General features: G+C 36.3%; 1 protein-coding gene across 1 annotated transcript in view; it reads right to left on the bottom strand.

Annotated features, from left to right (window-relative positions):
- DMD (dystrophin) overlaps positions 1–14649 on the bottom strand; it is a 1075555-nt gene that overhangs the window by 264886 nt on the left and 796020 nt on the right. The window contains 2 exon segments of the mRNA XM_035542302.2: positions 7391–7545; positions 14135–14346. Of these exon segments, the coding sequence (XP_035398195.1) occupies positions 7391–7545; positions 14135–14346 (367 nt within the window).

Below are 14649 nucleotides of genomic sequence, written 5' to 3'. Positions count from 1 at the left end.
TTAGATCAGTTAAGTGATGTCATTGCTGATATACTTGAAATTATATTCTGAACATCAATGTTTGTTTCAGAGCATAGGTAGTTAGTAGACTGTCTTTCTGTATTGGGTTTACCTGGCAAGGTTTTGCTAGCAGGGGCTGCCTCTGTGAGAAGAACCCAGCAGCTGCCCCATGTTAGATAAGGGCCAGATTCAACTGGCTCCAAAGGGACACGTCGCTGGCCAGAGCCTAACTAGGGAGCAATGATGCTTGGTCCTCTGGGAAAGCAGATTTAAGGAAGGGAAAAAATGCCATGCAACAGCAGCTGGGAGAGAGGAGTGGGAACATGTGAGAGAACTGGCCCTGTAGCCTCCAAGGTCAGTGCAGCAGGAAGGCAGGAAGTGCTCCAGCCACGGGGCAGAAGTTCCCCTGTGGAGAGGCCCCTGGTGGAGCAGGCTGTCCCCCTGCAGCCCATGGGTCCCACGTGGAGCAGATCTCCACGCTGCAGCCCGTGGAGGAGCCCACGTGGAGCAGGTGGATGTGGCCTGGAGGAGGCTGCGGCCCACGGAGAGCCCCCGCAGGAGCAGGCCCCGGGCCGGAGCTGCAGCCCGTGGAGAGGAGCCCACGCAGGAGCAGGGGGTCTGGGGGGGAGCTGCTGCCTGTGAGGGACCCGTGCTGGAGCAGTTTGCTCCTGGGGGATGGATGGACCCCGTGGTACAGAGCCATGTGGGAGCAGTGCTTGAAGAGCTGCTGCCTGTGGGCAGCCCCCGCAGGCTCAGTTCGGGAAGGACGGCATCCCGTGGGAGGGACCCCACGTGGAGCAGGGGCAGGGAGTGACCGTGAGGGAGCGGCAGAGACGAAGCGTCAGGGTCTGACCAAAGCCTCCGTTTCCCAGTGCCACTTGGGGGGAAGACATAGTGGAGTGTGGTTCAGGGGGATGGTGTTTTTAGTTTGTTCTGTTGTCATTTTTTGTTTTGTTTCTCACTTCTCTAGCTTGTTAGTAATAGGTAATAACTTTCTCTAATCTCCCTATGCTGAGTCTGTTTTGCCTATGACAATAACTGTTGAGTGATCTCCCTTCCTTATCTCAACCCTTGAGCCCTTTCCATCATATTTTCTCCCCTTTTTTATTTGAGGAGGGGGAGTGAGAGAGCAGTTATGTTGGAGTTCGGCTGCCCAGCTGGGTAAAACAACCACACTTTCAAATAGGTAACCTATCAGAAAGCAATACTTTTCCCCCAAATACATATATGTATATATATTTAGTTTTACTCTTCAATATAGAAAAGTTAAGGGGTGGCATTTAAAGTAAAATATGTAGCAACAAATACATCAGACTACATTCAGAGCACCTAAACCTTGCCAGAGTAGGTGAACATCCTTTTGGTAGTGCATTATTTTGTTTAAAATAATAGTAACAGAAAAAAAAGACAAAAAGTACTTTAACCCTTTATCTAAAAACAGCTACTAGGAAACTTTAAAAATACACATATTTAAACACAAGAGCTGTAACATTTTCGCATCACAAGAAGCTAATAAAAAGTCTCTTCAAAATTTGCCAACATTACTCTGTTGGAGAGCAGCTTTGGAGAAGCATGGAGGGCTATACAGAAGAAGCAAGGCAAATTAATTTCATGAAAATGAATAGCTTTTTTTCTACCTTTTGTCTGAAGAGAAGGAGATTAGGATCTCAGATCAAATTCTGACTTTTCAGAGGAGTTCTGGATTAAATGTTTTAAAACGAACAAAAAAATGTTTCTCCTCCTATTCAAAAGGATAGTCAACAGGACTACATCAGCTCTTCAAACATGCTGATATAAAATTGCTTACTCCTTAATACAATCTTGGATGCATTATCTAAGACTGCAAAGACTCACTTTCATTCAACATGAATAGTTCTACTAACTGAATAAAACAAGTCCTCATAGAAGAAAAACAAGCAAAGATCTCAAAGACAGTATGTCATGAACACCTAAACTGAAATTTACTTTTAAAAACTATAAACAGAATCAATATATGTGTACTATTAACTTCTCTCACAGAAGAAAACAATTGCCCTGTAATTGCAATGTTTTCCATCAGTCTTTGTAATTTTGAATTACCATCTATTGTTAATCTGCTGTAAATAACAAGCTTTGGCATGACATATTGGTTGTAAAAAGCAGACACTCTGACATCTACTTTCTTGATAGTGGCAAGATTGTTTCAAAAACGATCAAAAAAATCCAATATGAAGAAAAAAATAAGAGTGAACATACTGTGGTTTCTGTGTTAGAATATATATATATATATATATATATATATATATATATATATATATATTTACATGGGAAACTGACACTTGACCAATATCATCTTTATCTGAGGTCTTACATTTGCATTGATTTCTTGTTCACATCCCCACTAATACAGCTCTATAACCAGGACAACAACTGCAGGCACAAACGTATAAACAAGGTTCCCATAGTCACATTTTTAATTTGGTTGTTTCACTTTACTCAACTAAAGGATGTCTGCACAAAGAAAAATAATAGCTGTTCATGAATGCCCGTGGAATTACATTGATTTTAGGAATACAGACCAACCTTCAAAATAATAAAAGAATGGAAAGCAAGAGACTGGCTTGAAGAACCTAGAAGAAGTGTATGTTATTCTCCAAAGTAAAATGTATTGTGAATTCATTCCTTCTCAAGTTTAACAATCCAAGCTTAAATGAGCAAATGATAAGCTCTTCAAAGACAACTCCCCAGAAGGTCTAGCTACTGAAGTCAACTATGAGCCCTCAGTATAACTTAACGCACTTCACACTGGCTGCTGCTGCTGCACGACAGCACTTCTTACCCAGACTGCAATTCAGCTATAACAGAAGTGTGATTTCTTCTAGAAGTGGCATAAAGCAGAGTGATATTAGGGCAGGTACAGTATACAGCTCTCTGGTGGAACAGTCAACCTCTTTCTGTGCATTTAATAAAATTATATTTACAAACATTATGTACAGATAAAGTTTGCATTCCAGCAATAGTATTTTTATAGCAAGCCACCACTAATGAGGAAAGCTTTGCTATTCATGAAGATGAAAACTAAGTTATGAGCTTTTTTTACATTTATAATTACTGTTATAATATGCCTTATTACATAGGAAACAGGTGGGCATCCTACTTTTGTGATGTTTATGCCTTTTGCTTATTTGGCCATTTGTATTCTATATTGTCCAGCTAGTATGTAAAATCAAGATGTTTGTACAACTGGATGCATTAGAGATTTAACACCATTCTTAGCAAACTATGGGAGTTGGTATCTCAGATTTATCAAACCAGTCGTCTAAAAGCTCAGCTCCTTGCCACTCCTCTCTAATACCCTACAACTTAAACTAATAACAGAAATGGAAAGATAATTTTATGTATAAATAAAAAAAATTAAAAAATTGAATATTCACTGTCCATGCCCTGCAGTGAGGAAGAAAGTTACTTTTTGTATTGCAACTGACATGTGCATCCTGTCTCATCTCAGGAGCCAAAGAAAGCATCTTGAACAGTAAAAGCTGGTAATATTTGGCATACAGCCTGATGCTCCATTGACCTTGAGTATGGGAACTGGGGGGAGATGCAAATGTTTGAAAAAAGTGCCTGTTACACAGTGCTGGGTTGGAGACCTAAACAATTCTCAGATAATGTATGCAATTATCACCATAAAATACGCTCTACTTAAGAAAGATCTAAACCCTTTTTTAGATTAACATTAAAGTTAGTGAAATTTAAGCACATTTGTTAGATTCCCAAGAAATAAATTATTTTAAGAAAGTTTTTATATTTATATGATCATTCACATAACACTGCTTACAAAAGGAAGAAGTAACATAATAGTACCGTAACACATTTCTCTATATAGTAAATTTATAATAGTTGCTTCCTTCATTGTATCTTTCTCTCTTGAGAACATTTTAGTTCAACTGTTATATTTTTTTTTTGTTAATACAAGCAATACAGATTGCTTTCTCTTTAAATTACCCCCGCTTTAAAACATAGTTATTTCTTAGAAAGTTAACACTTCTAAAGAGAAGAGACCTGTTTACAAGTCATTCTGGCTTTTGCCAGCTGATCAGCTTATGTGCCTTTAGTGTGTCTTGGCAGTATCACCAATAAACAAACAAACAAAAAATAATACAAAAGAGTGGTGAGTGAAAAGTGAAACGACCATCAAACACTCACGAACTCAGCTATTAAAGGAGTTAGAATGCTATTTGTTATAGTTCGATGTTATAAAACAGAACAGTAAGGCAAAGGGTAAATACACAGCGATCAGCTGCAAATCTATTTAAACAAAACGAAACACAAGCTGGCAGATGTCGCCTTAATGACTAAAGTACTTGCTTTGGCTGAACTATTGCCAACAGGCAAAGTGCAATATTACTGCTGCTTGCCTGCCTGTTGTTTTACTAATCTGCTTCATGGGAAGGAGTGTTCACATTTTTTACACTGACACACATTTTTTATATTAATGGCTGGTTAGAGAAAAAGCAGATCAAAACAATGTGAATAACTCTCATTTTTTTTTTTCTTTTTAGAAGAAAATATGCACAAAAATAGTTAGCCCATTTGAATTGAGAATACAGGGAGATGAAATAAAACTCTTTAACGGTGTATTTCCTCTTAGCACTCAAGACACGTATAAGCTGCAATAGAACTATTTCTAAAAACACTAGAGAAATGGCCAAGACCACTTGGAATTTATTTCTACATCACTATCAGGTCACTGAATCACCAGAGCATTACTTGTTCATGGCCTACATGAAAGTAACAGTCATGGATATATCTGAAATCATTGCCTAGCTCAGTGGAGAACCAGCTTTTCTTGTAGCCTGCAATAGATAGTTCACATGCCTCCTTTCTACTCAGAGTAAATATACTCTTACAGTTCAAAGAAAAACAAAAACAAACAAAAACCAAACAAAACCATCAAGATACAATTTGTTTTGCTCCATGCAACAACTTGAGAGCTTAAGTGTAAAGGGCAGGGAAAAACAAACAAGACCAAAAAAGGCACCACAAAAACAAACAAAAGAACAGGACAACATAACAAAATATAATCTTTAAAATAGCACTTAAGTCATCCAAAGGCCCACAGACTCCACCTTCTCTTTGCAGAGTTGCTCAACAAAAGAAATCTCTAGGATGTTCTTTCAAGACCTCTCTCCATAAGTTCTACATGAGCAAAAGGCTTGGCTACTGCTTGGAACGAATACTTTCCAAAAAACTACAGGTGAAGAAGAGTTCACAAGTTCAAGCTTTTTGGTAACCTCCATTAAACTCATAGATTAGCTTGGGTTGGAAGAGACCTTAAAGACCACCTAGTTCCAACCCCCCTTACATGGGCAGGGATGCCACCCACCAAATCAGGTAGCTCAAAGCTCCTTGAACTCTGGCCTTGAACACTTCCAGGGTAGGGTGTAAGTACACATTTATCTGTTTTTCACAAGAGACAGACTTGATACACGATCACGTTTGACAACATGACACAGCCCTCAGAGAAGCTTATCAACTACTGTTTGCAACATAATTATTTTTCAAATTCCCAAATCATGGGAAGTCTTGCAAAAATTATATACAAAATATTAAAGTATTAGAAAGGTAGCAGCAAAGCCATACAGGCAAATAGTATGGAAATATAGTTTCATAGTTACCTGCACAAGCTTAATCTTATCCTCTTGTCCTTCTAAGGAGGAAATATCAACTCAGTCACCTAAGCATCTCTTTTGTTTTTTTTTAGGATATAACGCATTTACTATAGTAAAGCATCAGACACATGAACTGCGAACAATTCTGCAGGTTTTATAGAAGCTTGGAAGAACTCTCTTGAAGAATTGTAATCTCTGTTAGCCTAGTGCTCAGCTGATTACATGCAACAATGGCAATTAGCACATTTAGACAGCATTAGACACACCTGCATCTCTGCTTGAACCATTAACATACTTAAAGATGCACTCTTGGCTATAATTGATACCTGAGTATCTACAGCAGCCACAGGTAGCGCTGGACTTCAGGATTACAAAGCTATCTTACCAAATGGTGGCTGTAGTTCTACATACAACCAAAAGCAAGTTCTGTGAGTTCTTCAATCTAAGCATTTTTACCTGCTTACATTGCCTACTCATGGGGAATACTTTTGAGCATTAGACATACAACACTTCTTATCCAGGAAGGGTAAGAAACCCTCCAGCCAGTTTCTCGGATTGCAGATAGTAAAACTACTACCAATAAGGCTAAAATGGCTACTGCTATGTAACAGCAGAAATGCAAGCAAATATTCATTGAATGTTTTCACTAATTTCCTGGTTTAGTTATTGTTCTTTATTTAAAAAAAAAAAAAAAAAGACCTTCCAAATTATTATTATTATTATGTGGATTTCTTTTAGTGGATGTCAGTAGCATCTCTTATTTAAACAGGTTCTTAAGTCAGTGGCAAGTCTGATTCAGGGAAAATGCTGTCAAAATGACTCATTCATATGAATATTTACTTCATAAAAATTAAACAAAGAGCAGGAATAAATTTTAATAGTCATCATTGGTTTAACTAACTTTCATTATGCAAGATCTTCTAAATTTATTTTATATTTAACTAAACAAACTTTTCTGACCTTGTTCATAGGCTTTAATTAAAAACATGTTAAAAACTAATTCAGTTCTAGTTTCAGTTATAGGCTATAAAACTTAATCCAAGATACTAAACTGATTAAAACAACTTTGATTTAATTTTTATGTATCTCATCTAGTGTATGATGATATAAAACTCTTTTACTACTACAAAGAAAGTCATTTTTATTCTGCAAAGTGTTCTGATTTTATAGATTGCATATTGGATGATTCACAATTTGGAGACAAGCTGCAAAAATTGCTTTTAGTAAGGAATTGGTATCTAAACCAAACGCTGCAAGACTGTGAAATGCAATCAAGAATGTGATCAAGGATCTAATAAAAACTTTCTTGACTATAGATTTGCTTCAAAGCTACAGGATAACATTTCTACCTCAAGACTGCTTCCTATCATTTTCAGTCTCTCATTTTCATATTCAGTTTATGACTCCAGCAAAATCACTATAGTGATTGTGATGTGAAGGTAGTATATCAAATATGATACACTTCATTTTAAATAGTTAAAATATATCACCTATCAACTAAAGTTAGCTGGCAACTGCTTACAGCTGAGGGAAATTGGCAGAAGGCAAAACGTTATATGAGCAACTTAAATGGCATTCCAAAGACACAGATCCACAAAATATGAGAGAAGATTCGTCATCTTGCTTTACCTTTTTCATTATAACCATCTCATTTTCAAATTTTTTATCCTCTATGACCTCTAACCAAAGCTGGACAATGAAGTTTAACAACAAACGTAATAGTAGAATTTATATCCTACCTCTTATTAATGGTAGCCCATGTTGTGTTAATGTTATCTGTCATCAATTCTACTTTGCTGGTGTCATCTGCTGAATAATCACGCAGCAGCTTCAGTGCCATGTCATTCACCACATCTACATTTATTTGCCATTGTCGTATTTCTTTTGAAAATTGCTGAAGTGAAAAGGAAAAAAAAAAAGAATAAATATCAGTTTGTCATAAAATGATTACACACATACTATGATTATTAGAAAAGGAGATGGACAAGTTATACCATCAATATGAAAAAGAACAGAGGAAGGACTTCCTCACATTTGCTGGTAACTAGGGTCAGAGTCTTTCTAAATGTTTGAATTTTTTCAAAGACTAGTAAGACTACTGCTAATCTCTGAGGGGATTAACCATCTGAATCCTAAATGCCAAATAAAACATGGCAGCTCAGATTGATAAATAGCGAATGCTGATTGTTCTTTTCTGGGACATAAATAGATGGATGCATTATTATATCTTCTATTTTTGATGTTGAATTATACCAAGATAGAAGATACAATGAAATAGTATGTTCTATCTAATTTTCTTTTTTATAATGTGAAATTATACTAAGGTTTGGATGAATAATGCCTGGGATTTCACTTTTTTTATTTTTCTTAATTCTTTTACCAAATTGTTTATGTAATTAGTGCCACCTACTGGAACAGCACTAAATCTGCAATACAGCAAAATTCTGGTACACCTATCAATATCTTTATAATGCTAATTTAGTATTTTTACTAGTAAGTAAGCTTTTTATATCTTGAACATTCCTTCCTTTCCTTCTCCTTTCCTCTGGGCCAACTGCCTTACTACAGCAGCAAGCCAGGAAATCTCGAACACTCATTCAGCCAGAAACCAGACCCCATGCACCTTTCCCAGTAGTCTTTTTCCTCAGAGAAAATTTCCATATAAATGCACTGAAGCTGCATATTCAATCCATAATGTGTAACAACAAAATGAAAGAGCAAAGATAATCGATGGTCAACTTGTACTTTTGTACTAGGCAAAGACTGCGACTAGGCTATCAACGGGACGATGCAAATGAAAAAAAAACGGTTGAATTTGCCAATAGAAACACTAAATTGTATGTAAACATTAGAAGCTATCTAGCAAACAAACAAAAACCAAACAAACAGTAAGGCTTGACTTTCTTTATTGGTGTGCTTTAACACTCAAAATTTGGAAATCTCTGTGAAGAAAAAATTGCTTTTCCCTCTCATTCTCCCAAAGTGGTATTCCTCTTGAAATCCTGTTTTTCTTCAGACAATGAATTCTCCACACAAAGCTGAACTAAAACATGCAATCCCTGATTAAACAGTCTAAACTCTAAATAAAAATGAGTACTTTTGGAACATTTTTTGTGCTTATATTTTCATCTCAGAAAGTCTTAAGTTGATTTTGGCTAAGACTGGGACTGAAACTTACTTGACCTTTGAAAAGAGTACAACTGGAGTTTTTTTCTGTTTGTTTGTTTTTTATTGGAATCTCCGCCCGCCCAACCTTTCTCAATTAAAAAGCTGCTTCCACATCTCTAGGATCCCTACATAATCTGAAACTGAAAACATGTATTTCCTCCCTTTCCTGTGTTATTCTTTCATGACAGATCAGAACAGTTCCCCAACTACTGTGCACCAGATAACCTCAGACACTAAGACAGCAACCTGACTATGCATTTTGAGCAAGGGATCTGATTTTCACCAATCCAACATTAGGAGGAGCCTACTAACTCTTTGAGAACCATCTGAACATTACGGTTAAGTGCAGTTAAGCTGAAACTGCCTAAACAGTTATGTTACTCCTTCATGTTAGGTATGGAGGTATAGTCAGGAGAACTGATAATTGTATAGAAAATCACTAGCACTCCTTTGAAGAAGATAAAGGCAGGTGGTTGCTTTGAATATAGTTTCCTATCTGAGCACCTTCCCTGGCAGAATTATATATACTAAATATATAATTGCTAATATTTACACACACATAATGAAATCTATAAAACCAAAAATAAATAAAGCCTACAGAAATAATCATTTCAGGTTTGTAGAACTTTTATAGCATGTATCCATTCTACAGTTAAGGTCTATCCGTCTTTAATACACATTACCTTCCTCTCTGTTTCACATTATGTATGCACACAGCTACTTTTTTCTAGCCAAAGTATTTCATCAGACTGACTGTTTGCTGCATTACATAGAAAAGTTACCACAACATTTTGTCTGTATTGTAAACTAATAGCCTGTAAACTTTACTTTAAAATAAGTTCTTTTTGCCCAGTTCCATGTAATGTTAATGACCTTATAAAACCTTCCAAAGCCAGTTTTATAATAAAAATACAGAAAGATCCATTACAAGGCTGTTTTCAAAAGTGTTGATTCTCACCATTAACTTCAACATTAATCCATTAACTTCCTGACATTACAACACTAGCTCTTCAATCAAGAAAAAAATGATGAATATAGAGAGTTTTGTCGACAGAAACAATTTCTATTTTTTACTTTACCGGAAATTGGTATGCAAATTTTCACCAACTTTAAAGAGTGCATGCCGTGTTTCAACTCTGCTCTTTGCACAGACACTGAGAACAAAGTGTTGTGGTAAATGTTTTAACTGTCTACCAGACACCCATTAACTCTAATCTTATATGACTGTAATGATTTTTTAATGATTAAATTGGTGGCTTTTTTTTTATTCCTCCTTATTATATTTTTAGCTCTCATTTATTCATTTATCTCTAAGCTACTTGGGAACATTTGACTTTTTTGGGGGGTGGGGTGAGATGTGGTGTGAGGTAGGGGGGAATGCTTCATTACCTTAATTTCATTTCCACATTTTTATAAGCTTTCTCTTTGTTTTGTCTGTGTCATCACTGGAATTTGCTGAATTTATTAAAAGGCTTAAAGAATTAAGGCTATGCATTTATCATGTTACTTAAGTATAAATTTATTTTTAATTTTTGATTAGAAGGCACTGGTTGATGTTCTTAGGAAGAAAGTCTGTATAATTAAGGATCCTTGATTAAAAACAAGGAAGGAAATTAGAGATGGGCTTTTTTCTACCCCAGGATGGCCCAGTGGAACAAAATAAACTATGCAGAGAAGTTCAAGTATTGCAGTATGTATGTACAGGAATGTCCAGCTTCGAGCATGTGAATTCCCACACTGAGCAGGTAATATATTACAAATCTGGAAAATCAGGCTGTCTTCCTGTCCTTTTACAATATATTTATAGCACATTTTATTTATATACTTAAATGATTATTTTTTCCATTAAGGACTTCTATTTCAGTGTCTGCATCATACTGATAACATTATCTTAATTGTTAATAGTTTTACTGAAATGAAGGCAGTATGCTGTCAGCCCTGGAATAATAAAAATCCACAGAATGCTGAGACTGTACTTCAACCTATATTGGTATACATAGAGTGGCAAAAGAATTACCAGTAACGTTTCAAGGAAAGGTTAAATTAGCTAGAGTTAACCTTATTGTCCCCTCATCCCCTGCCCTCCAAAAGAGAAAAGGATGAGGGCAACCCAAGGCATAAACGTCACCCCTGGGCTATGCCAGTGGAAGGCTGCTTGGCATCTGAGTCCCAGCAGAGCAGGGGATGTCACCAGGCTGCTCTTCAGTTTCCTGTTTAGGCGACCAGGAAGAAGGTGGTCAGTGAAGGAAAGAGAGGAAACCTCGTCTCCATCCTTCTACTTCACTTTGGCCATCCCAGCTAAAATGATTCACAGAGAGAAAAGGTCTCTCAGTCTCTCATAGCTTTTCCCAAAGCAAGGCACCAAGGAGAGTGCTGGCAATCCTAGCAGGGTGTTTTGTTTGTTTGTTTGTTTGTTTTTGGTTTTTTTTTGTTTTTTTTTTACTTAAACTCAGTATCATATTAAGAAGAAGAAACTAGTTTTACACTAGCTTATGTTCAGATTATTTGGGGACCGAAGAGCTGAAGTGTACTATGTGTACGTATATAACCTTCAGCCTGCTGAGTTAACCATCTGCAGCTATCACTGAATAAACAATAATAAACAGGATTTTAATAGGTAAAGACTCTCGCTGGCCAGAATGCCATATTCTGATTCTCCATACCTAACCCCAGTCCTTATTTAGTTCTTGAATATGAAACTAAAAAAGAAAATGAAAAAAAAATGCATTATTCCTCAGCAAATTAGCTCTGAATTAACTTCTGTCTCAAACAAATAATATTTTTAATTAGAGGCTACACTGTACTAGATTACTTTTAAACATCAGTGTGTCAAATTCTATTAAAAAACATCACTGAGCAAATATACAAGCCAGATTTTTGTTTTATGCTGGTATTGTAAAAAATAAAAATAATCAGAAGAGTATTGCTGAGTGCCTGCCCATTTACTCATGCATAAGGATGCATTAACCAAGCACTGACCCAAAGTTCATTCAGAGCAGAGGGGAATTTTTGCGTTGGCTCAGCTGTCTTTAGGCAGACCTATAATATTTAACAAAAATCAGAAGAACACTTTTGTGTGACTACTTTCTCACACCAAACTGTGCAGAGATATGAAGCTGACAAAATGAATATGTCTGAAGAATTTATGTAAGACTCACACTGACCTCTCTCTTTCTCTCAACACAAATGAATAGAAATGACAGCTTTGTTTTCGTCAGTGTAAGAGCAAGCCAAAAGACAGTATACTTGCTCTAGTCATTCAGGGGACAAAATCAGAATATATGTGTTTGGCACAACAGCCTGGAAAACATTTATTTTGAGGACTTGATATATTTCTGGGTCCTTCAGTTTTGATACTAGTAGACAGAAGAAATATAAAGCTGCTAAACTCAAATACGATTTCAGTTTTGCTTAGAATTCATGACCCTTTATTCCAAGCATGAACACAACAGCTGATGCTGTCACATTTGAGAAGCTTTCATGATGGATTTGTCACAATAGGAATTACTGGCAGACAAAGATAATTGCCTAACGAAGACTTGTGAAATAAGAAAAAAAAAAAAAGAGGAACTAAAAAAAAGGAAGAGTCTCAAAGATAGAGGTGAATATTTTTCAGACTTGTGGGAGAGAGGATAGGCAAAATCAAACAAATGAATGTAAACAACCCTGGAACAGTAGAGCCCGTGGTCATTCATATCACCACGAGGGCAGTCAAATTATGTCAGACTAACCATAAACTTGACCAGCTTTAACAGTTACACTATAATTATAGTCTAATATCTGTAACTGGCTACAGCATGTAACATTAAATTAAGACTGGGACAGGCACTGAGTAAGGTACTGATACCCTGACTGCAGAAAGACAGTGACAAATGGGAATCCTCTATGCTGAATGACAGTAGTATACATAATTTCTAACTCTTTCCAATATATGAGTGAGTGATTGCTCATTTACCATAATCCACCCTTCCTAAGCAATGACCTTAATCTTAAATAAGAAAACTTAAACACTTCCCAGCCCTAAAGCAGAAGATAATGAAAGTTTTTATTCTTCCTACAGGCAAACAGACAAGAAAAAATAACAGATTTTGTATCTACTTCTAAATACCAGAAAAGTAATGAGAACCTTATGATTGAGATAGCTGAAGACCAATCATGCAGTTACAAACATACTTTCTCTGCAAGCAAAACTAGTTGATGAGAACCTCACCTCACTATTCTTCACAGTGGTTTATCACCATTCATAAAAAAAAGACTGATCAAGTCCACAAACTTTAACTAAATAACAGAGTGCTAGGAGTTAAAAAAATAATAATAATCTGGAGGGCAGGAGAGGAGAACATATCAGAAAATATTTGTGTAACTATTCTCCCAAATAACTAAAATGTAACGCTCCATTACCATGGAGGCGGGACCCATGTTAAGAGGCTGATCAACTGGTTGGTTTCAATCTTGTTTTTCCCCAACCAGAAAATGAGATGTGATTAATCTGAAACAGCCGTTCTCAAAATTTATTCATGAGGAATGTCACCAAAGTATGACTATTTCCTTATCAAGAAACTTACAAGCTCATGCAAGAGTTTGGGCATATCTGCATTGTTACTTGAGGTACAGCTCAGATATGTAAGTTCACTGAGGTGCACATTTTAGCACCAAACATTTGACAATATATGTGGCTAAATACACAAAACCAGCTATTTCATTTTTTTTCTAATGTATTTTTTATTTTATTTTTTATTTTTTTCCAATTAATAACTCTAAAAAGCTTGAACCCAGGGAGAGCATCTTGGCGCAAATCTAAAATACATGATTTTCAAAGCATCCACATAGCTTGGTACATATTTTCCTTTTCTTTACTTTTTAAAACTACCTTCAGGCAACCTATACAGCTTCATTGTCAATGCAAACAAATACCAATACTACAGGATTTCCCAGTCTGCAGTGCCAGTGCCTCAGCTAAGGCTGGTATATAGAAAAGATGAGAAATACTCGTACTGAAGAGGTAGGTTTTGTTTGTTTGTTGTTTTTGTTTTGTTTTGTTTTTTCCTGCGAGATCAGACAGCTATTTCCTATGACTGATAAGACCACGTTCATTCAAGAATTATGTAATACCCATTTTAAACTTCGTAAATTAATTTCTTACAAATGTTTGTTGGAAATGGGAAGGCATAAAGGACTTGTCTTCGATGTGCAGTTTAATAATTAGAGGACATTTTCTTTAACAATCTAGTTAACTTAAACAGAAATATTTTCAATCACTTATCGACATTTTGATTATTTATCTTAAAGTTAAATTCCTAGTTTTTAGTAGTGACCTTAAGCTCAGTGTTCTGCTTTTTCAGAGCTTCCACGGTGTAGGAAATTTCTTTCCACGACTCAAGCTTATTTTTCGCTTGTTCAAGAACCTGCTCAGCTTCTTGTTTAGCTTCTAGCCACTGTGTTGAATCCTTTGACATCTCATGAAGCTGCTGTCTCCGGCTTTGGAGGTGTCCATGTACTTCATCCCACTGGCTCTGTATCTTTTCAACTGGTGAAACACAAAGGGAAAACAAAAGCTGAGTCACTTAAAAGCCTTTTTTTGTGTTGAGTAAATATTTCTAGAATTGACCATATTGGAGAGCTCTTGTACTTTTTGGCTGTAATTGCTACTAAGTTCAGTTTAATAAAGAACAGATAAACTGTTCTGGGACACACAGTATGATACTTTGGTGCACATCATGTGTTTTGATGCATATGGAGACAGAAATGCCAGGTTCATGACTCAAAAAGCATTAAGAAACAGGATCGCATTTGAGAAAAAGGAGCAGCAATCATCTTTCATTCTTACCAA

The sequence above is a fragment of the Cygnus atratus genome, chromosome 1 (assembly GCF_013377495.2).
Source record: "Cygnus atratus isolate AKBS03 ecotype Queensland, Australia chromosome 1, CAtr_DNAZoo_HiC_assembly, whole genome shotgun sequence".
In the NCBI taxonomy this organism is placed as follows: Eukaryota; Metazoa; Chordata; class Aves; order Anseriformes; family Anatidae; genus Cygnus; species Cygnus atratus.
Note: the sequence above shows the minus strand (reverse complement) of the source record. Positions and strands in the feature narration are given on the sequence as shown.